This window comes from Leiobunum rupestre, chromosome 7 (genome assembly GCF_980474605.1).
Source record: "Leiobunum rupestre chromosome 7, qqLeiRupe1.1.hap1, whole genome shotgun sequence".
Classification (NCBI taxonomy): Eukaryota; Metazoa; Arthropoda; class Arachnida; order Opiliones; family Sclerosomatidae; genus Leiobunum; species Leiobunum rupestre.
The window spans coordinates 5,863,067-5,890,458 of record NC_143390.1 but is presented as its reverse complement, the minus strand read 5'-3'; the positions used below and the strand labels follow the sequence as shown (position 1 = coordinate 5,890,458).

Sequence of the window (27,392 nt, the reverse complement as noted above, 5' to 3'; positions counted from 1 at the left end):
GGAACTAGTTCGCTTTCTGGAGCATGATTGAAAAGAATGAGGTTTATGAATTAAACGAAGAATTTATTAATTTTTAAGAAATTAATGATTAACTTATTAGAATTTTCCTCAGTAACTATGCTCATCTCTGGCACAACTTTCAATTTTAAATCTATTTTTTAAATTAATCAGCAAGTCATTTTTCTTTTCTAACTTTATTAATAATATTTAATTATAAACAAAATAAATTATGTTCGTCTAGCTTTAACCTTCTTCCTATTTCCAATATTTTCCAAACTCCCAACAGATGAATTAGCCTCTGAAGTTGATGTGGTTGTCAGTCTTGTAGGACTTAACAATGATTGAACTACATCTCCTAGCTGCCCAAATACTGGCAGCACTTTATTGTAATTAAATATGAGGATGCTTATTACCAGTATTAACGGTAAAACAAGAAGGGACCCTTGCGCCATTTCTTGTTCAGAACTTTTAGGTCGTGGATTAAACGTGAAGGAAAAATGTCTATAAGTAGCATTTGCTTTAAATGAGGCTGATGGCAGATCCAAATGATACTGGCTACTGGCTAAAGAACTGTCAAGTCTCAGCAGGTAGTTTCTGTTGTCAAGAGGTAAATATGGAAAATGGAAAATGCAGGTTTGCCCTAGGTTTAGAGTGTGGATGGCTTGATCTGGACTGTCTTCTCTGAACAAACGTACCTGAAAAATTAAACAAGTTTAATCTCTTAACCTCTAAACTACTTTGATTTTGGTACTTATTAGTACCACTAATGGTAGCAAAATTATGTCAAGAAAGAATACATTGAGCACATAATTACCTTCAATGTGGGAAGATAATCAAGACTGGTTTGCACATATCCACTAACACCCATTTGATTAAACCGTCTGAATACGACCAACTGAATGTTATGAACATCTCCCTTGGTAACCTGGAAATACTATGAATTAGTAATATTGAAATTGTATATAACTTTTATGTTATTCAAATTGAATACAAACTAGTTATTATAATCATCTAGGCCTAATACCAAGGCACAGTGGCCGGGTTACAACGCGTAGGAGGGTGGTGACAGCTCCCTACACCCACTATTACCATTAACCTCTACAAGTTGGAAAGGGAAACCGAAGAACTTGGGGGAAAACCCCTTTAACCATTAACACATTATTTGAAAATACTTATGTTCGTATACAACTTAAAATAACCTATGTTAAGTCAAAACCATTATTAAGTAGATTCAGATGTAGATTTTTGAACCAAAAACCTTTCACCTCTTTCGTACTTCCAGTAGTAGTTTAGGCTTGCCATTGGTTACGGTTTCAGGAACCCAACACCTAACCCAGAACCTGACAAATTGGGTCAGATTGGGTTTCACCCGATATAGAGGCAAGCCAAATCAGGCCCGGGCGGCTAACTGGCGATCGGGGGTAACTCAAATTAGGGGCCAAAGAGGAAAAATTTGGCATTAATGGGAAATGGGGCCCAGACGATTGCATAGCCGGTGGGGCCAACTACTAGCCAGTCCAGCCCTGAGCCAAATGCATGCTTTCATTTTGAGTCGGGTAGGGTTTGAAGTAGCCCGAACCCTGATGGGTCTCGAGTCTAGTTTTAGTTCTTAGCACCAAGCGTCAGTAGCCAGGGCTACGTTCAGCAGCAGTCAACGGAAAAAAACCTGATGGCTTTGATATTTTCCACCGATGAGCTTTTTCGTCATAATGACGTCGTAAGTTGCTGAACGCTTTTATTCAGTCATCGGTGTTTTTAAAATGTTGTAGCTTTTATAGTAGTTTTACGTCAGAAATGACGTCAGTCATCGGAAAAACCGACTCCTCAAGCCGATGACTTCGGTGAGTAACCGATGACTGTCATGTCAAAACCGGAAACGCGACAAAGCGTACAGTAGGAAACCGATGTCACCGATTACTAATCGGTGAGTCCGATGAGCTCTGCTGAACGTACCCCAGGTTTTTGGTTCAGAGGGTAACTAATTGCTAAAAACAAAAAATAATTTATTTTGATACAAAACAAATCTATGTAGACATGAAACGTAATAAGTTTTAATTTATCTAGTTAATTGATACATGCTTCAATCAACCTTTTATTTCTTTAACATGTCAATTTAATGATTCGGATGTACTAAAATGTTGGAGAGGGAAATTACATTAGGCAATAATAGAGATCAAAAGCAAGTGAAATAGGAAATTTTTTGTCAATTTATAGGATTTTATAGGAGATATTTTTTGGAAAAATAAAGGAAACCATACAATAAATTATTAAATTCCATTTAATTTACAGGAAAATATAGGTTTCAAGTACTTATGAAGTGAAAATCAATGGTATTTAAAGAGCATTTGATTTAATAATTGGTTGAGCAAGCAATAAGATGTTGGGGGAATTTTTTTTTTTGTGATACTTTAGATGACTGAACATTTCGGTGTCAAAATTATTTTGCCGGAATAAAAACATAGAAATATTACTTTTTTTTAATGTTTCCCTAACCCCATTTTCCGTTTGTCGTATAGTAGGATACACAAAATAGTGAATTTTTATTGGTTGGGGACAAAATATACTCTATTTTTCTTGGTAATATGTCCTCTAGGTCGCGATGCTATGATTAGCAAGGATGGAGTTGGGGTGATGCAGCGCGCCCCCAGCATGAGAGTGTAGCGAACATGTGGCGCCAACACTTATTTTAAGATTATATTTGGGCATTTGTCCACGAAACGTTTTTACACTCGTCGTGTGTTCAGAGATAGGTGCACTAATCGTATAGGACTTTGGGCTCACCCTAAAAAGGGCCCTTCCTCCTTCTGGTTTAAGGAAACGTTTAATCCCTGGTTATTTGTCCGCAGAAATGTTCCACAGTCGTGCAAAATGTCAAGAGGAAAATTAGTTTTTGTAACATTTAACTTACGCAAGTTTTACCATTAAATTAAAATTGGGAAATGCTTTACTTATATTGCATATTTATTTATTTTATGCCCATCGTGTATCCTACTTCATCTACAACAATTAAGCGGGCCAAATTTTGGCAAAAAGAAACGCTAAAACACAAATTTTACAAAATTAATGTCTCCACACATTTTCATTTCCGCAAAATAATTTTGACACAGAAATGTTCAGTATTGCCTAAAGTATCCAAAATAAAATAAAAGTCGGACGGGTGTTGATGTGTTTGTATTTTGTCAAATATTTCAGTTACTTACCTTAATTATAACCTCTTTGGGGGAGACCCTTTCCACATGCTGATTTTCATCACTGTTTTTCTTAAGGTGAATATTATAGCTACAATGAGGCTGTAGCCCTCTGATACGGAATCTTCCATCAAGCTCAGTAAGAGCTTCTTCTTGATATGGTTTGCAAGCTTCGGATCCAAACCCAGTAGCTTCCATAAGCAAACCAGGTTCTGCTTCACCAGTTAGTGAGGTTGCTATTCCAAATCCACTGTACGCAACTCTATTACCTCTGTAGTCAAAATTGTTATTTATTAAACTAATCATTTGATTAGAAGAATGAAAAGATATTAGAAATAATAAGGGTAGTTATTCTATCATTGGTATGCCAGCCTTATGACCAAAATTAGTTAAGTGCCCAGCATAATATGATTGAATAGCAAACAGGTTACATAATGCAGTCAGCTGATCCAACTGAAATTTTAACCACATAAACTAGGGCCAACATAATGTTCAAATGAACTTTAAGCAAAAACTACAGAGTCGTTACCAAACTATAGAAATTTCAAAATATGGATTTTTCGACAAATATAATACAATTTAATAATAATGAAATATTATTAAAAATACTATAAATAGATAGATAATAGCAAAAGTTGCAATTACCAAAGGTGTGCCAGTTCCAATGCTATTGATTTATTGAATGATGCACTAACTTTCTGGTTTTGCATTGAAATGTAGGTAGAAGAGGTAGCATTTCCATTGAGTGGTAAAAAAACAATATGCCTGCTGACCTTCTCCAGTGCTTATTAGTTCTCAAAGTTCTCATCAGGCAACACTTTCTACTTTGGAACTTCACTCCCTCCCCAATTTATACCCTCCCTACTCCCCTCTGAAACTTTCATTTCATGAGTAACGTTCATTGCAAAAACACTTCCATTACCCCATTTGGAATTAAGTTACTTTTGATAATAGACATCTTTGTAATACAGCTAAAGGAAACAGATTCATTGTCAGGTTAGTAAAAATTTACTATTTTAAATGTACCAGTTCTCCTGAATAAATTTCCCAAAATATGACTAAATATTAAATATAGGCCCCATCATGCATACAAAACAAATGAAAACAGGATACGTCTGCACTAACAATTGTAAGCACATTAATTAAGTTCATATACCAATATTTGAATATTAAAAGTAATTTCAGTACTTTAAGCAATCTTACTTGACTGAAACTTCTTTAGATTCTCCTTCTTTGATTAATATCATTTTGGAAGGAGGATTGAACTGATACTCCTTCATTACAGGTCTCAAGAAATATTCACCAGGCCCTAGTCCCAAGAATTTGAGTTCACCATCAGACTGAGTCACACTGTTTTTTCTATAATCCAATCCACCACTAAGTGAAACTAGTACACCATTGAGGGCATTATTACTGTCGTCCACAACTTTAACCACAATTTCAGCAAGCTTGAATGCTTTAAAATGTCCTAACGTATTTAATTTTGTAAAAGTGTATCCTTCTTTTTCAGCTTCCACAATAAACTTCGCATCTTCATTAAACGGTCCAATTGAGAATTTCCCATCTTTTCCACTTAGAGTTTCTCCAAGGGGTTTCTAAAAAGGTTATAGTTTCACTTCATTTTGCTATATTTGACTAATATTAGTAAATCTCAAAATTGAAAGCTATATTTATTATAATTGAAATTTCATAATGTAAAATTATTAAAACAGGATGTATTTTAAACCTTACAATTTGCATACACTCATTTCGGTATTAAATTCAAATAAAATTGCAATAATGTTTAAAAAAATATAAAACCAAAACCAAATTGTACAAATACTTTCACTTCAGGAATCAGGACCATAAGCAAAATATTATAAAAGTATGACATTATTCAATATAGTTTAATTAGTCTGTTGGATAGTGATTGAACCAATGAAAGTTTTAAAACAGGAAACTTGTTAAGTACTTCCTATTTCCTTTATTTGACGGAATCACTCATGGTTAGTTTGATATTAAATACAAGTCCCAAATCAATTTTGGGACCAAATTCAAAAACAACTATCTTGAAGAACAAAACCAGTGTTTATAATAGTCACTTTTATATTCTGATCAATAATTATCATAATTTTACCAAAGTAAAAGTAATTTTAAATTGGTTTTGGTTAAAAATTCTGGCGACAGATTAGTCAGTCATCATTAATGGGAAGAGTAGTAACAACTTGATGAGAGTTATCAGTACTTAGGTATGAGACTAAGATGTGTCCTATTTATGATCGAATGTTATTTAAGACAATATTAAAGACATAAATACCTGTGGTTCAATATCTTTCTTTGTTGAGTTGTCTAAAAAGATGGTAATACGAACACCAGAAAGAGGTGGATTGATTGTACCATGAATAAAAAGACCCATTTTGCCTTTGAATGTTATAGCATTTTGCATGCAGTCATCTTGAATTTGAATTTCCATGAACTGAGGTTGAAACAATAGACTCTGAGAGTATGGCTTGACTGTCAAAACAGACTGAGGATGCACCCAAACTGAAAATGTGTATGTTCGTTCTGGTCCTTCATTTAAAGTAACGTTTTCCATTTCCACAATGCCATTCCAATCTCGAGAAACTTCAAGTCTGGCATAAAAAATGAAGTATGAGAAAAATTTAAAAAACAAGATGTTTTGTTAAAAATGGAGCATTTACCTAGTATCAGTAACATTGTCAGTGACAGTTACAGTTCCAGTAACCAAATGTTTAGTAGCAACAAGTGAAACAGGTGTGGATTGAGATGTTTGGAACACAAAGAAATCCTCTTGAAAAATATGGCAATCTACAGGAGTAATTTTATACTGTCCGGGTAAAGGAAGGCAATCTGTGATTGTTCCTTTTGTCAACTTAGTAATTTTCCTTGATTTATCAGGTAAAGTCAGCTCAACATTTGTGGAATGTGACGAAATGAATGTAATTTGATATCCTACATGTTCAAGTTCCAAACCCGTTATGTCCTTATCCAATACTGTGAAATCTAACACTGATTTTTTCCAACACCAATCGTTTCTTAAAACCGCAAGTTGGTATTGTCCAGGCAGCAGAGACGTAATAACGAACTTATCTCCATCAACAGGAACGATTTCAAACCCATCTCCATTTCTACGAGATGGATTAAGTCTCAGCTGCAAATTGCTACAATGCTCCAGACACTTCACTCTTCCCTTCACAGTAGCAATAAACTGTGCAAATCTCAAATTAAGATATGGTTTATGGTTTATGACAACTTTCTGCTTATTCGGAGAAAACTGCAGTCCAGATTGAGATTCTTCTTTTGAGATATAGGGTTCAAAGAAATATTCACCCAAAGGTAAAGCTACGCAAAACTCTCCCACATTATTAGTCGCAATAATTGTTTCTTCTGATTTTCCTTTTTCCGTGACTTTAATAGACCTCTTAGCTAAACTAAAATCCGAATCCGACATAGAAATACTTAGCGTACCACACACGTCAAATTTTGTGGGTGAAATATCTGGAAGTTGCGGAGTGTTTGGGGTTATTTTAACTGTTATAGGCTCAAAGTAATAGTTTTCAGCTACCACTTCCAGTTTATAAGATCCAGTGACCATATTTTCTAAATGGTAAACTCCATTTCCATGTGATGTTCCTTGATGGCTTTTATCCAAGTACACTTTCGCCCCACTTATACCCAAACCAGTATTTGTAACTACCTTACCACTGACACTGAAACCTTGAACCTGAAAAGAAAAAAAAAACTTTATAGTTAATTTTGAGCCACAAAATATAAATTTTATGTAGTGCAATTTTGCCATTTTATGTAATAAGGTTCTTGTGTGCTGTGTCAATCTCTGAGGGCCACACAGAATTAGTAGAATTTCTGCACATTATTAAATTGGAAAGGGTGCCCTGTACTCTGCCACCGTAAAAAGTAGTATGTTAGCTATTTCTTAGGGTTAAATAAGGGAAAACTAAACTTGTGTTTAAGAAATTACATTCTTATTTTTTTTTACTTATTTCATTCTATTGCTAAAATTAAAATGTATTAGAATTTAACAAAAAAAAATTAACAATTGCACATTGAGTACTATTAAGTAAGCCTCAAATTCTTACAAAGACCCTATAGAAGAGCACAAATTTTCAAGAAAAGAGCACATGAGCCATTCTTTTGTATCATGCATTCTCTAGACATGGGATCTAGAATATGAGTTCCGTTCTAGTCTTATTTACTTTTGGCGATATAGGTAACAAAAACCTTTTGAATTGAAATGTAAGTTAAACATCAGAATTACCAAGAACTTCTTGTCTAGCATCACACTTGAATGAGTTACTATAAAATCTACAGAATTCGGAGAAACGTCAAATTCAATGTGCTCCCCTTTATAAAAAGGTATAACTTGATACTGTCCAGGTGTTAGAGATGGAAATGTGAATATGCCATCATTTCCTGATGTTGTATGACACAAGTAACGATGTTGACTTTGAACTCTAAAATGCACATTGAAAATATTTTACTTATTTATAATAAAACATTTTCAGGGAGATACTTAATGGTAAAGGTTTTAAAAAAGTGGGCCCAAAGGAATTTTAGTATTGTTGATAGGTAAACCTAATAATGTAATAATAATCCCTAACCTAACATACCATATTGATATTATTGAGGGTGGTGTGGACAATGAAACCTGAATGCTTTAACCAGAGGTACATTTTGCTGCCCTAGCGTTAGACTTTAAAGCAAGTGTCGGCTCAACGTGTTGTAAGGCCTGAGAGTGGCAACTGGCCAATTAGTTCCTTACAGTGTATTAGCTGTTTCTTCAACAGATGTACAGTACTGCTTAGAACAAAGTTCACTAAGTGAGCGCTCGCTTAAAGCGGCGCTTATGGGGGAGACACATGAGCTAGAGCTACTGCGAGACCCCCGTTTCGCTTTAAGCGAGCGCGCGCTTAGTGAACTTTGTTCTAAGCAGTACTGTAGCTAATGTTAAACCAAAATACTAAAGCTACACATTGACCAAAAACGCGGGAGATAAAAGTATCCCTTGCGTTGATTGGCTTGTTTCTAAATTTATTAGAAATATATTTGGTATGGGCATATAATTTAGAATAAAGTCCACTATGAAGGTACTCTACAATGGTTCTCTGATGACGTTATTATTTTGCAATTTTGAATTTTAGCTTCCTTTACCATTAATTATCAGATGGATTCATTGCCATCTCTAATAACAAGGGCCTTATCATAATACAGGTGGCAATGATAGAGCCGACAGTTGCTTTAAATATCAAAATTCCATATAAACACCAGTCTTGGGCTCTATAGTAAAAAGTCATGAACATCGGTAACGAGTTATTTAATCCTTATGTAATAACATTTCCTTGAAATATCTCTAGCTGAACTGAACAACGACATAAACAATATAGGCTAGCAAATACTATACACTCATGGCCTCTTTTCAAGTTGAGCCACAATTTACAAAAGTCACGATCACGAGCATATTTCCTACCAATTAATGTATTACCAAAAGTGTGCAAGTTCCTATACTTTCCAATGTTTAAGATTTAATGAATGCTGCTATCGAGATCGACCACATAGAAGGCTAGGCTAGGATGGACGATGCGAAGCCTTTTTGTTTGGTATTAAAACATAGATAGATGGTGGTAGCGTTTCCGACGAGTGGGAAAAAATCAACAGGCCTGCTAGCTTTCCCCAGAGCTTCCTTAGTCCTTGAAGCTCCTGCCTGGCGACACTATTTCTACTTTTGTACTTCATTCCCTCCCCAATGAATACCCCCTCCACCCCTCAGAGCTTTCACTTCGCGTGTAAACATTCATTTGAAAAACAATTACATTGACCCACTTTTGGAAATTACGTAACTTTTGGTATTACTTAAAAAAATTCCCAATTTTATGGTCCTCAATTACCGAAATTGATATTCAGACGAGTTTGCCATAAAAGCCCATATTTACTATCAATTGGTATATCAACTTAGAATTTCTTGGCCTCAAAGATATTGAATCCCATAATTTTGTGGGCCCCAATTGCCCAAATTGATAAGACCCTTTACTCTCTAAACTTAAATAACAAATTTACAATTACCTGAAGCCTTCCTTAATTCCTTTGTCACAGCCTTCAACATATCCAACTAAGTTGTCCTTAGAGAACAACATGAAATGAACACCTCTAATTGGTTCCCCATCACTTTCAACTTTTCCAGAAACATCATAGCCCGTAACTACAAAATTTGAAGCTACTTTCTCGTTGTCTTTAGTAACCAGCAACAGCACCTCTTTCTTCTCAAACCGCCAGGTTGGATGAGAAACTGAGAGCACATAGTCGCCCGGGAAAACTTCACCAAATTTATACTCTCCGCCTAATTGAGTAACAGTTTCCTTGATAACACTAGTTTTTACATTTTTCAAAGATATTTGCACACCAGCTGGGCCACTTAGACTCCCTTTACTAACAACCTAAAAAGAAAAATTATTTTTTACTCAGAATTTCACTTTGAAAGTCGAAGATCGCAGAGATCTGCAACCAGACCAGGAAGGTCAATTTTCAAGGTGGGTTTTAATAAAAATTAAGTTTCCCAAAAGTGAATAAAAAAATTTTTCCTTCATTATTTTTCCTTTTGTAGAATAAAGAATGATTTTTTCAGTGCAAAACATTTAAAATCTGTTTACATTCTATTACATTTTTTTTGCATCTACATTATTAAATGTTCAAAGAACTTCAAATTTATTAGCGCAAATTTTAAAATATATATTCCTTTTAAAAACAAATACCTTGCCAAAAATGGAGAATCCCATGAAGTTAAAGTTTATGTCTTGACCTTGACTGCAGGCATCTGTGGTTCCATCAACATGAAGTGACACACTAGATGGCTCAAACTTCCAGCCTTCGGGAGGTTCAACTTTCAGTACATATTCTCCTTTATCATACAATGGTATGAAGTAGTATCCATTATTCGGTGCACAGTCAGTTTGATATTTTAAAGAGCCTTGTTTAGAATACCTGTACAAAAACAAATGCTTATTAGCATATTTTTGAACCTGGGATAGCCAACTTTTCAGTGAACCTTTCTAAAACAGTACAGATTTCAACTGCAAAAATATTTTATCTCATGAATTTTATTGCTACAAAAATGAATGCTTGGACAACACAGCATTGAATTATGCAGTTTATGTCAAAATAGTACTATTTGCACTGATCAACTAGGAAATAAAGGGTTCGTACAATAATGTTGAGCCGTCTAGTTCAGACTTGGTTGTTTAAATACAGACTCGTTTATTGATACTATGCATTATAGTTTTAGTCCCAAATTTATTTATTGTTTGTGTTAAGAGTTTCAGAAAGTTATCTATCCAATTCTTGAAAGTATTGTTACTGACACACATATATCAATATCTAAGGCTCTACCACTATTCTGACAAGTTATTCAATATGATACAAATTAGTCGAATGACCAATCATCTTTTCCTAAAAGACTGATCTAGGTAAAAATAGAATAGAGGCAGGTCAATAGTTTCCACCTCAAGATTACAGAAAACACCACAAAAAAACTAAAAGCATTTCTACATATTTCTCCAGTTAACAAAAAGTTAGACAAGGGCCACTTACAGTTTCAATTCAACTTTTGAAAATTTTATATCAACACTGTTCGATTTCACAAAACCTCCACAGCCTAATATTTCACTTGATAACACCAGAATGTCTCCAAAGTGAAAGACAAAAATTACAAAAGTAACAAGTATAAGCGAAGCTTTCAAAAAAGGGATTCTAAATATCATATTTATTTTTAAAGGAATTCTTAGGCTATTAAAAACGTGGATTAGTTGCGAAAATTCAAATGGTTATTACTAACAGAAATAGAAGCGGACGATTTTATAAGAAAAACTGTAATAGGACTGTACATATGTTTTGGGTAACGCTAACAGAACATTATCAAGAATTAAATAACCTTTTCAGTTTACATATTGTACAATCGTTACTGATAGCCTAGCTGATATTTAGCGATTTCATTTTGAGTGCAGCTCTCGAGTGCTTGAGATCTACCCGATCAGCCCGTAATCCACATTCACACTTTTCTGGCTAGTTGCTCTCAATTTGATTGATCAAAACTGGCATTCAAACTGAGTTTACGGTCTAGTTTGACCATAGTCGCAATTCTGTACTTGTTTTTCGTTTAATAATATAATGACTTTTCAACAGGAAAAACCATTGAATTGGGAATAATACTGCTAGAATTACAATTACTAATCTGATAAGAGTGTACGAAATTCATCTTTATAATTAGGTGGTAGCGCCATCTATATTTTGTAAAGTTATACGGCGAAAAATAAATAATTATTAGTTAACTCACCGTAACTTGAGTTAAAGGGAATAGAACCTCCAACGCGTTCTTTGTGGAAGATCCCATCAATTTCCTTTATTCCCTTCACAATCAGCGATTATCAGCGCCGCAAGTGTGAAAAGCTATGCGAGGCAGCGGACAATATTGGAACCCTCGGAGGGCGACAGAAATACCAGAGGTTATATTCCCTTAAAAAGGGATCGTGTTCACAAAATAAAATAAATTTTTAAACAACTTCAAAGGTTTGTTTGTTACGAGAAATCATACATTTCATTTTCGCATCAGATTTGCGAAAAAATTTAATTACAATATAGTTGCCACCAATAGAGACAGATTCCCCCCGGTAGAACGATAAAGTTGATAAAGTTTCCTTATGGAACTAAATTGGTCCCGCGCCAGCCAGATTCAGTTGTACCAGGAATTCATACCTCGAACTTGGAATGGTTATCCGGCCGTATTCCCTATGGTAAGATCTCGGGGACCGTTTTCGGTGACGTGTATGAGAAAAAAAATGGCCCCCTCGCACGCGTCTCCCCTCTTTAGGAGTTTTTACCCCGCGCAACCTCCCGTGTTTACAACTGTAGTTTTTTGTTGTTCGACTCCCCGGCAATTTCGAAATTTAGGGTTTGAAACCCCACCATTCAGCTCGCTCTCCCGACCTCTCCATGTGGAAGGATTAAGTCCGGCATTGTTATAGCGCTATCAAATTGTCAGCAGTTACAATGCCCTTGAGAACCGCGAAGTCCGAATGACGAGGTGACCGTCGCTATCAATAGAGTGATAGCGAAGGGAAAAGCAAAAAGATGTTTGAACCTTTTTCGACACAGGGGGATGAAATTATCTGAAACTAGGATTTAATACCATTGAAAATCGTATGAGAAAACACGTATGCTCTGACGCCAAAATGATGGAAAAAAACGGTCCCCTAGATAGAGACGGAAATCGTGCGAGATAACCATTCCAAGTTCGATGTATAAATTCCTGGTTGTACCTCTATTTATTCCCAACTCAATGGGAAAAACAATAAATATTAGGGTTAATTTGGCTTAGAAATGTAATAGTTGTAAGGTTTACGGTGCTATTATAATTGAAGGGGTTGAACATTTGTAACGTCATTAAGGTGGTCGACGTATTTTTAATTCATTAAAAAGAGGATGTCGGAAAAGAATTTTGCGTACAGCCCCTTAGCAATATAAAGATATGGGACCGAAAACTACCGCTACGCCCCCTTTTGTTCGCTATTTAAACCTAGATAGGTAGAGGCTAAAGCAGACGCTATTAGTTTTTTCTCATCGTTATTCGTAAATAATGATACTGGGATTTTAATATAATTTTTGCATCATTTGCTTATATTTTGATAAGTTTATTTAAGAAAAATGACATGGAGAAGATAGCGCCGTTATCCCACTTAGACTAATTTTCGTCGCGAATACACCGTCTTCATCTGATATTCGATATTAAGTTACTTATGCATAATGCCGTAACTAGGGCGGTGCCAGCGGTGCCCAGGCAGAGGGGGCGCAGACCCTGGAGTGGTGCAGAAATGACCGGAACAGGACTAAGGTATGGGCCATGCATGGTAGTTAGGGTACAGTTATAGACTTAGAAATCTCATCGGTAACTAGAATGCTGCCGCCTACGGCAGAGCTTGTCGCCAGTTCGTTTTGAACCTTCAGCCAATGAAAGGCCGTAGAGTGGTTCCGCCAAGGAGGATAATAATCCTCCTGGGTTCCGCTACTATCACGGGAGCTATGTGACGTCATTCTCTCTGGTGACATTAAATTCTTGGCAGAACCACTCTTTGAGCTCTGATTGTCTGAGATCTGGCTATCGTTTGCCATGGCGTTTGGTCCATTTGCCAGTTACACGGCAGCATTCTAGAACCCTATGAGATTTCTATGGTTATAGAAGCTCGCACCGGGCGCATAAAAGACTAGTTACGGCACTGCTTATCCAAATGTTTTTCTTAGGAAAATTATAATTCGGGTTTTTTTTTATTTACCAGTGTGAAAGTATTACAGTTGTACATCTAAATATTTATTCGCGACCGAAAACTATGGATACGCCCTCATTCGGCAGCAGACGGAAGCAGTTACAGGTCGCGCATTAGCAGACAGTACTAACAATCAAAGTTTTAAATCGCGCTGAAATATATAAAAATATATAATATTTTCCTCAGAAGTTACTAGTTTTATTATTAGAATACAACACAGAATGTCATAGACCCCAGATGTATTTATTTTCGGCTCTAGCAGACGCTACACACACAAGAAGTGGCGGGAAACCTAAGGCACCGCATCGCCACCTAGAGCTGTTTCGGTCGCGAATAACCCAACTACAAAAGACAAAATTCATGAGTTTCATACAAATTGATTTGACCAAAGATAATTTAAACTCGTACCCTAGATTCGAATACTGAGAGCTTTCCCATTGACGGTTTTGTTACGAAGCGTTTACCCTTTTCCGGCACGTGACCTCAGAAAAATCGGGCTCCATCGGTTGTGGCACGGCCAACTGCGATCACGCGCTGCATAGCGCGGCAGCACGTGATCGAAGTTGGCCGTGGTTGCGGTAAGGCGCAAACCATGGAGCGAATTTTTTCTGAGTTCCGGCGGGAAGTGGGTAAACGCTATCGGCAACGCGCGAGAGAGTGATTTCGAATCTAGGGAACGAGTTTAAATTATCTTTGATTTGACTTAGCTAATGGACAAATTACCGCAAGAGGGACTTGTAACCCGGGGGTTAGAATTTTTTTTAAATGAGATTCCCTATCTTGAGAAGTGTTTTTCGAGATAATTATTGGCAACCGAATCGAGTCTTGAGCGCTAGCTTCTCCGAGGTAGAGAGAAAATACCCGGCGACTCCACGCCAAACACAAGACGTGCATCTTATTTATTGTCACTCCTCTTGCGACGCTGTTTTCATGAACTCACTGACGTCACGATAGAGGGGCGCGCAGCTCTCTACTAGCCCGACTACCGCCTGTGAATTTTCTCTCTGAAAACCGGCTCAATGTTCCAACCTCTTTCAGTGCATGATTTTAAAAACCTTGGGTAGCGCCTATGATCTAGCGTCTGCTACATACAAATTAACAAAATCATAGAACGTTTTTTTCTTAAATAAGTCTATCAAAATGTAACCAAACGATGCAAAAAATATACCCTTATTAATAAAGTCAAATTTTCGAATAACGATAAGGAAAAACAAATTAAGTCTACTTTAGTCGCTACCTATCTAGGTTTCAATGGTGAACCGAAAGGGGCGTAGCGATAGTTTTCGGTTTCGAATATTTCTTGTAAGAAAGGACTTATGTGGCCTCTAGTGAAGGGAAGTAAGTTAATTCGTAACCTAGATAATATATTTAAAGGGTGGGGTTGCATAGTACGTCACTTGTTTTGGAAAGCTATAAGTTATGTCCGGGTCACGTAATAGAGGGCAAGAGCTAGCGAAAATGTACGTTATTCCTATTTCCTCCGAGCGGCGGATTTTGGAAGCTGATGAATAGAATTGGGGAAGCAGACGATATTTTAATAAAGTTACAATGCAAGGTTCTTAAACTAATACTCGTGCAAAGCAGACTTGTAAACAGTGACCATTTTCACGAGAGTCCGATTAAGGCACACCCTTCTATCGGTCGATTTCCATTAAGTGTCCACGACTAACTCATCTCTGATTTTTTTACCCTTGTCCCTTTTACTTCATTTCCAAATTTCCTTTTTCCTTTTTCCTTAGTTCGCAACTCCACTCATTTTAAATTAGGCTAATATCAACTTCATAACCGTATTTACAATATAATTTTAGCGGACTCGCCACCATCTTTTGGATAATTTATTAATTTTTATTAGCAGTCTCGCGATTTTTTTAAGAAGATTTGAGCTGCCGCACTGCAGCTATTTACAAGCATAGAAATCGGATAACAAACTAGAACGATTTTGGAAATTTTGTCGTGGGTTCCGATTAGAACTTTTAAAAAACCCTGCCTTTGGTCCATGCTTTTCGTTTGGCTGGCAACGAAAGTTACGCCATCGGTGCCAAACTGGTGAACTAACACTCCATTTCACCTAAGATTAAATGGCCGACTTTGGCTCGACGCTAACGCGTTTTTTTAATCTTTAAAGTAACTTATGTTTAATTAAAGTTGAAGAATGGCTCAAAACTGCGTAATCAAATCGTGTAAGAGTACATACTCAAAAGAAAACATATCTTTTCACAGGTTAGTTTTAGAAATAGTTTTCTTTTTACCATAATTTCCAATCGTTAACAACGCACTAGAAAACTTGTTTCTTTTAAATCATAGAAAGCTAGTTTTTTTAAATAAAAAATGAAGAATGGTTCAAAATTCCGTAATTAAATATTTTAGGGGTAATTACTCAAACAAAAACATATATTTTCACAGGTTACTGTTAGAAATAGTTGTTTTACGAGCAATGGTTATGGGGGAAACCGGTGCACAGTAATGGTTTATCGCAAATATCTACGTTAGTATTGTATGTACGGCTATAAACCCAATTATGAACATTAGGGTCCGGCTATTTCCCACAAAAAAATGTTCTATAAACATTTTACATACGAGCAATCGTTGTGTCGTATTCGCGGTTTTAACGTTGTACCCGAAACGCGTCTTACAACCTTAGAAATCTCATAGGTAACTAGAATGCTGCCGCCTACGGCCGAGCTTGACGCCAGTTCGCCTTGAACCTTCAGCCAATGAGAGGCCGTAGAGTGGTTCCGCCAAGGAGGATAATAATCCTCCTTGGATCCGCTACTATAGCGGGAGATAGGTTACGTCATTCTCTCTGGTGACATTAAATTCTTGGCAGAACCACTCTTTGAGCTCTGATTGGCTGAGATCTGGCTATCGTCTGCCACGGCGTTTGGCCCATTTGCCAGTTACACGGCAGCATTCTAGTTACCTATGAGATTTCTATACTTACAACTTTGCGCCTTCTTTGACTTAAAACGCATCCGCGTTTAAAATTTACCACCCAGCTAACTCTTGTTATTTTTGCAATAAATCGCTTGAAAATGAAGCTATTGTGAAGGTTGTGTGAGACAAAATGATGGGAAAGTCGGAATAATGGGTCACTTCAATTTAAGTTCATATTGACTGTCGTAAGGAATAAATGCAAAAAACCAGTATCAATGCTTCGGAAAGAAAACACGACACCGTAGAACGCGAGCGAATCAACCTACCAAATGAAATAAGAAATATTTAACATACAAATATTCCCGTTTATATGAACTTAAATGTATTATAAAATCGTCTTGAAAAATCGTTTATTGCTTTGTAACATTCAAAAATAATATTCTTAATGCGCCATGTAGATAATCGAACATCTGCTCGTCTAGGTAAAGTTTGCGTTGTCAACTCGCGTATTAGAAAGCAAAATGAGATTTTAGAAAGTAGGTTGTAGTTCGGAACGATATTAATACTTTTCGCGAATTTGGTCATCAGTGAATTATAAATATAACTTGAAATAAGTTTCAAGGTTTATTTAAAAGCTAGTTTCATAACTTTTCATCAATTGGTTCGTTCAGAATTATTCTTTAAAGTAGGCGGTGAATCTTTTCCAGTCTTAAGCCTAGGTTTAATCTACTGCGTATTTTGAAACGGAAAAACCCGATTACTATCGTTAAATCTTGGATTAATAATATGATATTTTTAATACGAAACAAATAACGAAATACGTGGAATTTTTGGCGTTAAATAAGCTTAGAACGTATTTCGTTATTTGTTTCTTATTACAAGGAGCGTTCGCCAACATTTAACCAAGATTTAACGATAGTAATCGGGTTTTTCCATAGATATAGGAAACGTATCAGTAGGTAGATTATACCGATTTTCGGCCACTTGGTGCCCATTGGTGCCGTTGGAGCTTGTCTTGATTTTTTTTTTCGGAGTTTACCTATCCTAGGGTTGACGTCCATTTTGTTTTTCTGGAGCTTACCTATCCTAGGGTGCCCGGTGGTGCTTCTCTTGATTTTGTTTTTCGGAGTTTACCTATCCTAGGGTTGACGGCCATTTTATTTTTCTGGAGCTTACCTATCCTAGGGTGCTCGTTGGTGCTTGTCTTGGTTTTGTTTTCGGAGCTTACCTATCCTAGGGTGCCCGGTGGTGCTTGTCTTGATTTTTTTCTTCGGAGTTTACTTATCCTAGGGTTGACGGCCATTTTGTTTTTTCTGGAGCTTACCTATCCTAGGGTGCTCGTTGGTGCTTGTCTTGGTTTTGTTTTCGGAGCTTACCTATCCTAGGGTGCCCGGTGGTGCTTGTCTTGATTTTTTTTCTTCGGAGTTTACTTATCCTAGGGTTGACGGCCATTTTGTTTTTTCTGGAGCTTACCTATCCTAGGGTTGACGGCCATTTTGTTTTTCTGGAGCTTACCTATCCTAGGGTTGACGACTATTTGGTTTTTCATAGCTTACATATATTAGGGTTGAAAGTCATTTGATTTTCCATCGGTACTTAGAGGACCGAGAAAAATATCCATCGGTACTTAGAGGACAGAGAACTAAACTATAATGGAAAATTACAAAACAAAAATCGTACGATTTGGGGAAACGACTGTTTGCGTCATTCTGTTTGGAGATAGGGTAAATTACGCATTTCGTGAATATTGTTTGTTTAGATTGCGTATACAGTGCGTGTATGAACCAAAACTAAATATTATACTGAAAGCAAAACTTGAACAAATGGGGAAAACCCGTGTTTGTAAGTCACACGCGCTACGGAAACTGGTATAATACGGAAATCAGACTTCGGTTTCGTCACGTGACTGGTATTTCCATCGTAACCCAAAAACCTAAACGTCCACGTGTAAAACCCATACGTCATAAGGACAAACTACCACTAAAAGACACATAGTTCTATATTTTTTGGGTATAATCGGTATCGTCACGTGACTGGTATTTCCATCGTACCCCAAAAAGCCGAAGCGCCCACGAGCAAAACCCCATACGTCATAGGGGGGTAAAATGCAACTAAAAAGCACAAAGGTTGATATTTTATGGCTATAAAAACGACGGGAATCGAATCAGAAGTGTATTTTATGATGCTACGAGCAGTCAACATCATCTAAACATATTCGCCGAAAAGACTTTTAAATGTAAGTATTACTTTACAATAAATCATATTTTTAATTTACTATTTTTCGATATATTATTTTAGTTTTTCTAAATAAGACTTTTCCCATTTAGGGACAATGCAAATATATTCGAAATCTCTTCAAGCAAGTCGGTCACCGTTACTCCTGTTTGTAAAATTAGACTTGGATTTACAGATGGATCCACTAGCGTCGTTTTAAGCGAAGACGAATATTACCAATTATATCGAATGAGGGATGAAATTAAACAATTTTTCCAGAACGATGACGCAATTCCGATTTCTCAATTCTTCAACGGAGCGACACATAAACGTATCGAAGTCAAGATTTACCAAGATTTCAAAGTACTTAATATACGCGAAATGACGACGGGAAACGGAAAAAGCTATGGAATGTTATTTTCTACAAAAAATGGATTTTGCATAGGATCTGGCGCGTGGGAAAAACTCATAGAAAAGCACGAACAGGTTGTGTTAATGCTAAACGAAAGTAAACGTGTTTTCGAAGCTATTAAACAGATTGTTGTGCAACAGCTTACCACGTTTATTAAAAACGCTTGTAATGGGTGTCTTATAGACCATCCCTCGCAATTACAACATGAATGTTTAATACACGACTGGAAAGAACGTGTAGACATTAACTTTTCAAATGCTGTTAATAATTTAAACATCGAATTAATAACGGAGGTATTTAATAAATCGACATTTTTAAGTTTTGGATTTTGTAAGCAAATGGTTACCATAATTGTTTGTACATCTAAACAATATTTATAAATAAAGAACATATAGAATTTCCTGATATAAATCTTGGAAAAATTATTTATCATCTTCAATATTTACACGTATCCGAAACAGACGTATAATTTAATGACGAGTTAGATTCAAAGATTAAGTAAATAACAGCAGTATCTTTCCATAAGATAAATAAATTTTCCAGAATTGATATCACTTTCGATATCAGTTTAATAATTAGTCGAATAAATAATACGATAAATAGTAAATATATGAAATATATAAAAACGTCGATTTCTCAAGAAACAGTAATTATATTAATAAATATTCCGAATGATAAGAAATACGTAGCTCGTATTTATGGTTAAAGTTCATTTCCACAGGGGAAAATTTCATATATAAATAGTGGATGCTATAAATTTAAAACATTACAAGAATTTGCTTTCAAAGAGACAAGTTCCTCCCATTTAAAAAGTTTTTAAGCATCGTCTTAAAAATGGTTATATGTGACATCTGCCACTCTAAATTTTCGTTGAATAAGAGTTTGCTGAGGCATAAGTGTGAAAAACATGAGAAAATAAATTTCCCTTGTACGTTATGCCCACAAACCTTTACTAGACGCGATGTTTTAGCTAATCATTTTAAAAGCCGTAAGTTTTCTTCCCACGATCAAAGTTCACCCCGAGAAACGCGTATGTCCCGACCGAAACCGCGTTCGATAAGTAAACCATCAACCTCCAAGTCCGTTAAGAGCGGTAAATTCGTCACTCCGGAACCATCATTGTCACACGTAGAGGATGTGCCCGTCGAACAGACGTCCGTCACCAACCTTGGCTCTCAACCGTCAACGTCACACGCTGTGGATGAACACGTCGACCAGTTACCAAGCGACTCAAGTCAACCAACAACGGAGTCCCATCCAAAACGTCACCTACCCGGTTATTATCCTCCAACAATTCCAGTTAAAAAAGCTCGGATCGCCAGTGGTCCACTGTTTTCATCTAAAGACGAGGATGCTCCCGAAGACCATAACGTTCCATCTACGACTGTCCAACCATATACCGTATTGGAGGAATTTAAGGATTTATTTTTAAATCAGAACGAAGAGGGTTTACAAGAATATGTCGATGAACTTGAATTCCCTATGGGCACAGTTAGCTCACAAGAAGGAGCAGACCTAATTAAAGTTGTCAATGAATTAGAGAATAACCAAGTAATCGCTGAACCAGTTGTACCAACACCACAAGACCAGCCTATTCCAGACCAACTTGAAGAGATCGAAGCATTAGGTAACGCTATATTTTGCGCACGTTTTACACCTGGATCGATAGTAACAGACCCCGAGGAATACATAAATCGTCATCGACGGGCTATTGAAAACTACCTTAGAGGAAAACTGTCTAAAGTCCACGGGATAAAATGGTATATCACTATTAGAGCTCGCTACACTCACGAATTAGTGAACTCGGATCAGGATGCGGAATTTCTTGCTTATCATCGAAGTACTATGCAACAAACGTTGATCCCGGATATCATACAAAGACAAATTGACTTGTGTGTCGAAGTGATAAAAAAACACATGGAAGATTTTGAAAACCAGGGAAGTGGGTGGATTTTAGATCGGATTATGTTTATGCAAATTAATATTATTACGTATTTACCTTTAATTGGTGGATCTTATATTGATGTACCCGAAGAACTCGAGAAGAAAAATGCCATCCTGAACGTGAAAAACAAGGACAACAAATGCTTCTTATGGTCGGTTCTAGCTCATTTGCATCCGATTCGTTGCAATGATCATCCATACCGCGTTCAAAAGTACGTGACATTTGAGAACGAGCTAGATATTTCAGATATTGATTTTCCATTTGAACTAAACGATGATAAGTTAGAGAAGTTTGAAAGGAAAAATAATATTTCAAACAACGTATTTTGTTATGAAAAAGAAGTGTTTCCGCGATATATAAGTTCCAATCGGGTTTCAAAGGATCGTGAAATCGACCTTTTATATCTCACACGAGGCGACAAAAAGCACTTTTGTCTTATTCGAAGCTTAAGTCGGTTATTGTGTAATTTCACGAAATTTGGACACACAACATTTTATTGTCGTTTTTGCCTACATCGTTTTTCCGGGCCAAAAGCGAAGGTAAATCGGGACAATCACGTCGAAGATTGTAGGAAGTCCCGTTAACGCAAACGGGGATTATCGGTGGCGAATGGGTCGAATACCACCCCATTTCCAGCATTAGCAACAATTCAGCGTTAACGTTTTGCATTAGTGGGAATTCCGAAGCGTACATCGACCTATCACAAACTCTCCTTCACGTTCAGGTGGATGTGAAATTGGAAAACGGATCTTACCCTAAAGCCGCCGTTGTTACTCCAGCGGGTGTGGTTACGACCCCGGCGGATAATGTAGCCCCCATCAATTTGTTTTTGCACAGTCTATTTCCCGAAGTCCACTTATTTTTAAACGAAAAATCAGTTACTCCTTCCGCTCAGAATTACCCGTACAAAAGTATGATTCAAACTATGTTAACATTTGGAGACTCTGCTAAAACGAGTCATCTTACCAGCGGCCTATTCTATCGCGACACGGCGTACGAGTTCAACGATTTCGTGAACAATAAAGGTTTCTTACAAAGAGCCAGCTTCGCTCAAAAGGGAACTATAGATATGATCGGCGCTCTTCATTTAGATATTTGTCAACAGCCGCGCTTCCTTTTGAACTTGGTGGATTTAAAATTTGTTTTTGGGAAATCAAATACCGAATTTTGTTTACACTCTGACGTAAAATGTAAATTGGACATTAAATCAGCTTCGTTGTATTTGAGGAAAGTCAAGTTAATTCCCGAAATCCCACTATCACACGCCAAAGTGTTACAAATGTCGAGAGCGAAGTACCCAATTTCCCGCACGGAAGTGATGTCGTTTTCGATTCCGAGAGGCAACATGAGCGTCGTGCAAGATCATTTATTTACAGGACAAATTCCGAATAAAGTCGTAATCGGGATGGTTGAGCAAAACGCGTTTCTGGGTGAACTTAAATCGTCGCCATATAATTTCCAGCACTTCAATTTAAACCACATTGGTTTGTTCGTCGACGGCAGTAGCGTACCACATAAAGCCCTAACACCTAACTTCGCGGAGCGTAGCTACATCCAAGCGTACACCAATTTATTTCTTCAAACGGGTCAGTGGAACATTGACGAGGGAAACCAAATAAGTCGCGAAGATTACGCCGGTGGAAATTGCCTTTTCGTCTACGATTTGACTGCCGATTTAATGAACAATGCCTCTCATTTGCATCTTGTTAAAAACGGAAATTTGAGGCTGGAAATGAAATTCGCTTCCGCGTTACCCGAAACGATTGCCGTAATTGTTTACGCGGAATTCCAGAGTTTGATTGAAATTGATAAGAACCGAACCGTAATCTTCGACTAGAATGGACACAATGCAGCTAACGAGAATTTTGGAGAAAGATAATTTCACCAGAGACTTATTTCGAGGCGTATTCGCCCCGGACCAACTACCAAAGTTCGTGACGACGTTTCCATCTCTGTATATCGTGAACACGGATACGTCGAATGACGATGGTCAGCACTGGATAGTTTTGTATTTCTCGAAGAATAATACAAATACCGAGATGTTCGACTCCTACGGTAACCCCCCAGATATGTTTCGCTTTAATGACTTTGTCGAAAGAAATAGTAAAACTGTGACATTTAACTCTTTACAACTTCAAGGAAATCGAAGCGTGACGTGTGGAGGTTTTTGCGTGTATTTTGCTCTTAATAGATGTAGGGGTGTAAAAATGTTCGATATTGTGACTAGATTTTCTAAAAATAAAAATGTAAATGATAAAAGAATTTATGTATTCAAGGTATTCAATAAATTTTCAATAACTTAGTAAAACTTCTTTAATTTACATTTTACATTCAAAATAACACCAGTGGGTTTGTTTGGTGATCTCCGCAGTCTACATTATATCAAAGTAAAAATTTAAAAAGTTAGTTACATTTTTACGTTAAATTAAAAATATCATTTAAATAAGATTATTTACATTACGCTTTAAGTTCAAAATATATTTTTAATAGAAATACAATAGAAGACTGAACTATTGGCGATTTAAAATATCGATCCAGTAATGACCATGCGATAGGGTTCGAATGCCGTCCCCCAAAATATACCTTTTATTATCGCATGGATTAAGAGACATTTTGTTTTGGGAGACGGTAAATAGCTGATGCCTCTGATTGACGATCCGCTTCATAGAATTGCTCGTAATTCGAGTAGTAGAGAGTAACTAAAACTTAGCACTTTTTTCCAAGATGGCCGCCAAGATGGCCGCCAAAACAACCCCCCACCCCCCCAAAATATTTTCAAAAACAAAAATTTTTGTCCTTGGAAAAATTAAAAAAAATATTTTAATTTAAATCTCAAATTTCACCTTGAAGATGATCTTTGACCTCGACGCCTGACACCTGTCCACAACCACTAAGCCTCGGTCTATCAAATCAACAAGTTTGGTCACGATCGGACAAGGTCGAACCGAGATATCGGCGGTAATATGTGACCCCAACCAAATACTTATGTTAATTTACTTTTGGTGTCATTTTTTTCGTTTTTTCGTTTTTTCGCCGTTTAAAATGCTAATTAGTTATTTGCGAGATGGGGAAACGAATTCGCGACCTTCGCTTTATACCCTTGGCAACTTTTGGCCACAGCCAATCACGTGATATCCTACTTACCCCTGTTGAAAATTAAACTTTATTTACTTTTTGGAAATAAATAAATATACAATCAATACATAGTTTGCATCCCTACGTCATCAATGACGCAGTTCCAAGTATAGATATAAGAACCAAGAATAAATATTTAATTTGAGCTAGAATGAACTATGCCGCCATTTTGCCGGTGTAGATTTCTTAGTAAAACGGGAGGGTTAACAGTTTCAATCGTCTGTTTGCGGATTTTAATTATTTTCAAATGATTAAGAAATTAGTTTCACGTTAAAAATGGTTATCTGCCTGGTTAAAAATTGTTCGAGTAGTTCAATTACCAAGGGAGAGCGAAAATTGTTTATTCGATAGCGAAGGTAATTGTAAAAAGGATGACCGCAAAGGCCTAACTTTGATAAGCTTTATCAACTTCTTTTCGTAGATATTTCTGTCGTAATTTGATATTTTATTTAAATAACCCGGCCTTAGAATCTTATCTGACTTTGTTTAGGACCCATTTAAAATTTGAAAGCATAAATCTAAATAGTTTTGTCGCTTTGACGAGATTACCAACAAAATGGCTACCTATTTAGTAGCTACGCGCGAAATGGTTTGAATTTTTGATCGCCCTCCCAGTTTCCTTGGAGACCATAGGCCCCTCCCTTCGGTGCAAACTATGTATACACATTTTAAAACAAATTACAATGGGGCTGGTCAATATCCGCCCGAGATATAGCCCCTTATGTATAACCCCGGTCGAAATAAAATACAATTTAACTTACCCCTGTCGAAATAAAATACATATTTTAAAACACAACAAATAGGCCTGATTGTTCAATATCCGCCCAATAACTTATGTTTTACCCCTGTTGAAATGAAACTTTATTTACTTTTGGAGATAAATAAATAATACAATAACGACATAATAAACAATCAATACATATTTTAAAAACACAGCAAATTACAATGAATAAAAGCGGTATTTATTTAAGTAATTGTTTGTTTTTATTTAAATAATAGGCTTATTCACTTTCAATTATTTAAACATTTTGCAATCTTTATTAAACTATTGGTTATTTAAATAAATATTGAAATATAGCCGAGCTTATTTTATTCATGGATTAATCTACTGCCGAGCACTAACTTTTGCAACCCAAAAGACTATAATTTTACCCAAATGGATGGCTGGTTAATTTTTAATAGTAAAATAATATATTCTAAAGTTGGAAAAACATTTTTAAGTTACATAATCAATAAGAATTCCAAGAACCATTTATTGAAAATAAATAAAAAATAATTAACTTTTTTAAATTAAAAATAGCAACATTGTAAATAGAATTTTCTCTGACTATACACAGTAAACGAACGGGTATTTATTGGTGGCTAAATTAAAACAAAATTAAGTTTATTAATTTGAATTATTTTCAAAATTAAACATTACTTACTTTGATTTATAAGTTTATTTTTCTGCTGAACAGCGTTACCAGAAACACGCAAAGCCATCGTACAAGACACGGTATATGAAATTCGGCCGGATTGCGAGCTATATCTTTAAATTCATAAATAAAAAACTACCTCTAGGATATAACTGGTTCAATTGCATTAACCTTGTAATTTGATACCCACCCCTTAATTATTTTTACGTGTAAATGTTATCAACTACAATTACAGCCTTCTAAAACTAGTTTGGATTTTTCAACAATTTTCTAACAAACGATAAAATTATAAACGCAGATCACGTTTCACAAGGAAACATTCAACAGAGCCAGTGAGAAGAAAAAACTGGTTTTTACAAACAAATGCTAGATATTAATAAAATATCAATTTATAAATCCTCTAATTTGAAAAAAAAATTGTAAATAAAAATGAATGTTTTTAAAAACAAAGCTTATTGACAATTTACTTTTTGAAGATAATTGTTTATATTACTTAACAACTATTAATAATAATAGTAATAATAATAATACTTCTTTCGCAAAAGACTAAATGTATTGGCTACCAGGATATTGCAATAAATAAGATAAAAAAATTTACACCAATAAAATTATTTTTTAAACAATTGCAAATTAAATTATAAAATTAATAAGCATTTTAAAAATAAGACAATCTCAAAATATGTACAAACTAGCCTATTTAATTAAGAGATAATTAGTAATATGAAAAAAATTAAAGGTTGTAAAAATAGAACATTAAAAAAATTATAAATATTATAAGGATACAATTAAATATATTTATATTTACCTTAATCCGTAGAAGATATTTCTTTACTACGAAATTAGGTATCAGGTTTGAAATTCGGGCTAAAACTTGTAATTGTTAAATAGTATAATTAAATAAATATAATGATAAATATTAACTAACAAATTATTTGATATTATGCTGTTGTAATGTGTTTACGTTGTTAAAAGGGCGGTTTTTATGCTGAATTTCCCTACACATTTGAACAACAGCATCATTGCTAATAATGGAATGGATTTGGTTTTGAATATAAAAATGTTTTTAAATTTAATTGTTTTCTTAATTTTACATTAACTGTGGAATTCAAAATAGAAATATTAATTGCAGAAGCATGTTCCTTAAAAAAGAGGATATTTAAATCTATTTTTTTAATTTTAAACCTTAATTAACGTGTCATTATTAATTGTGTTTAATTCACAATGCGCTTCTGATTTGATCTGTCTGTTTTAAAATTTAAATATTCAGTTTTTCATGTTTGCAGATTGAATTTCGTCAAATAAAATTAAAAAAATACTGGTAGAGATAAAAATATTAAATTAAAATTGATAAAAAGTAAATTAAATCTTATAAAGAATCTGGAGACTCTAGTTGATTGAAGAGTAGGTTGGTTTCTTCGTAGTACACCTCTGACAGGTGGCTCAAAAGTTCTTCCTCTTCTAGCAAAACGTATTCAATTAATATTTCACACATGTTTTCAATATTAATATAAAATTACTCTTTCGTGTTTATAATTTCAATTCTTAAATTACACAACTTAACAATAAAGAACCGATATCATATTAGTGTTCTTTTCGGAAATGTGGTACTGTAGAACTCAGGATTAAACTTTTTAAAGGCTTAGACTACACTACAGTAAAACCCAAAATTTATTAATAGGGCGTGAATCACCAGATATTATCTATCACACAGATAACACTTCTATTTTTTCGAGTTAAAAGTATAAGAAATAAAAGGTAATTGCCATGGTACATACATACGTCTTATTTTATTTATTATTTATTTATTTATGGTTATTTACTGTTTATTGCTTTGAAAAGCAAGTTTTCTAAAACCACCTCAATTTGTTAACCATTGGATAAAAT

At 35.5% G+C, this 27,392-nt stretch overlaps 1 protein-coding gene across 1 annotated transcript; it reads right to left on the bottom strand.

The window, feature by feature from the left end:
- Nucleotides 1-178: 178 nt before the first annotated feature.
- LOC149934186 (BOS complex subunit NOMO1) lies at nt 179-11,013 on the bottom strand. The gene is made up of 10 exons (XM_090181090.1): nt 10,788-11,013; nt 9,953-10,181; nt 9,267-9,637; nt 7,465-7,660; nt 5,870-6,912; nt 5,485-5,800; nt 4,392-4,783; nt 3,201-3,459; nt 815-925; nt 179-695 (listed from the first exon to the last, which is right to left on the bottom strand). Exons 1-10 carry the CDS (start codon nt 10,955-10,957, stop codon nt 228-230), a joined length of 3,555 nt encoding a protein of 1,184 aa, XP_090037216.1. The 5' UTR covers nt 10,958-11,013; the 3' UTR covers nt 179-227.
- Nucleotides 11,014-27,392: the final 16,379 nt, after the last annotated feature.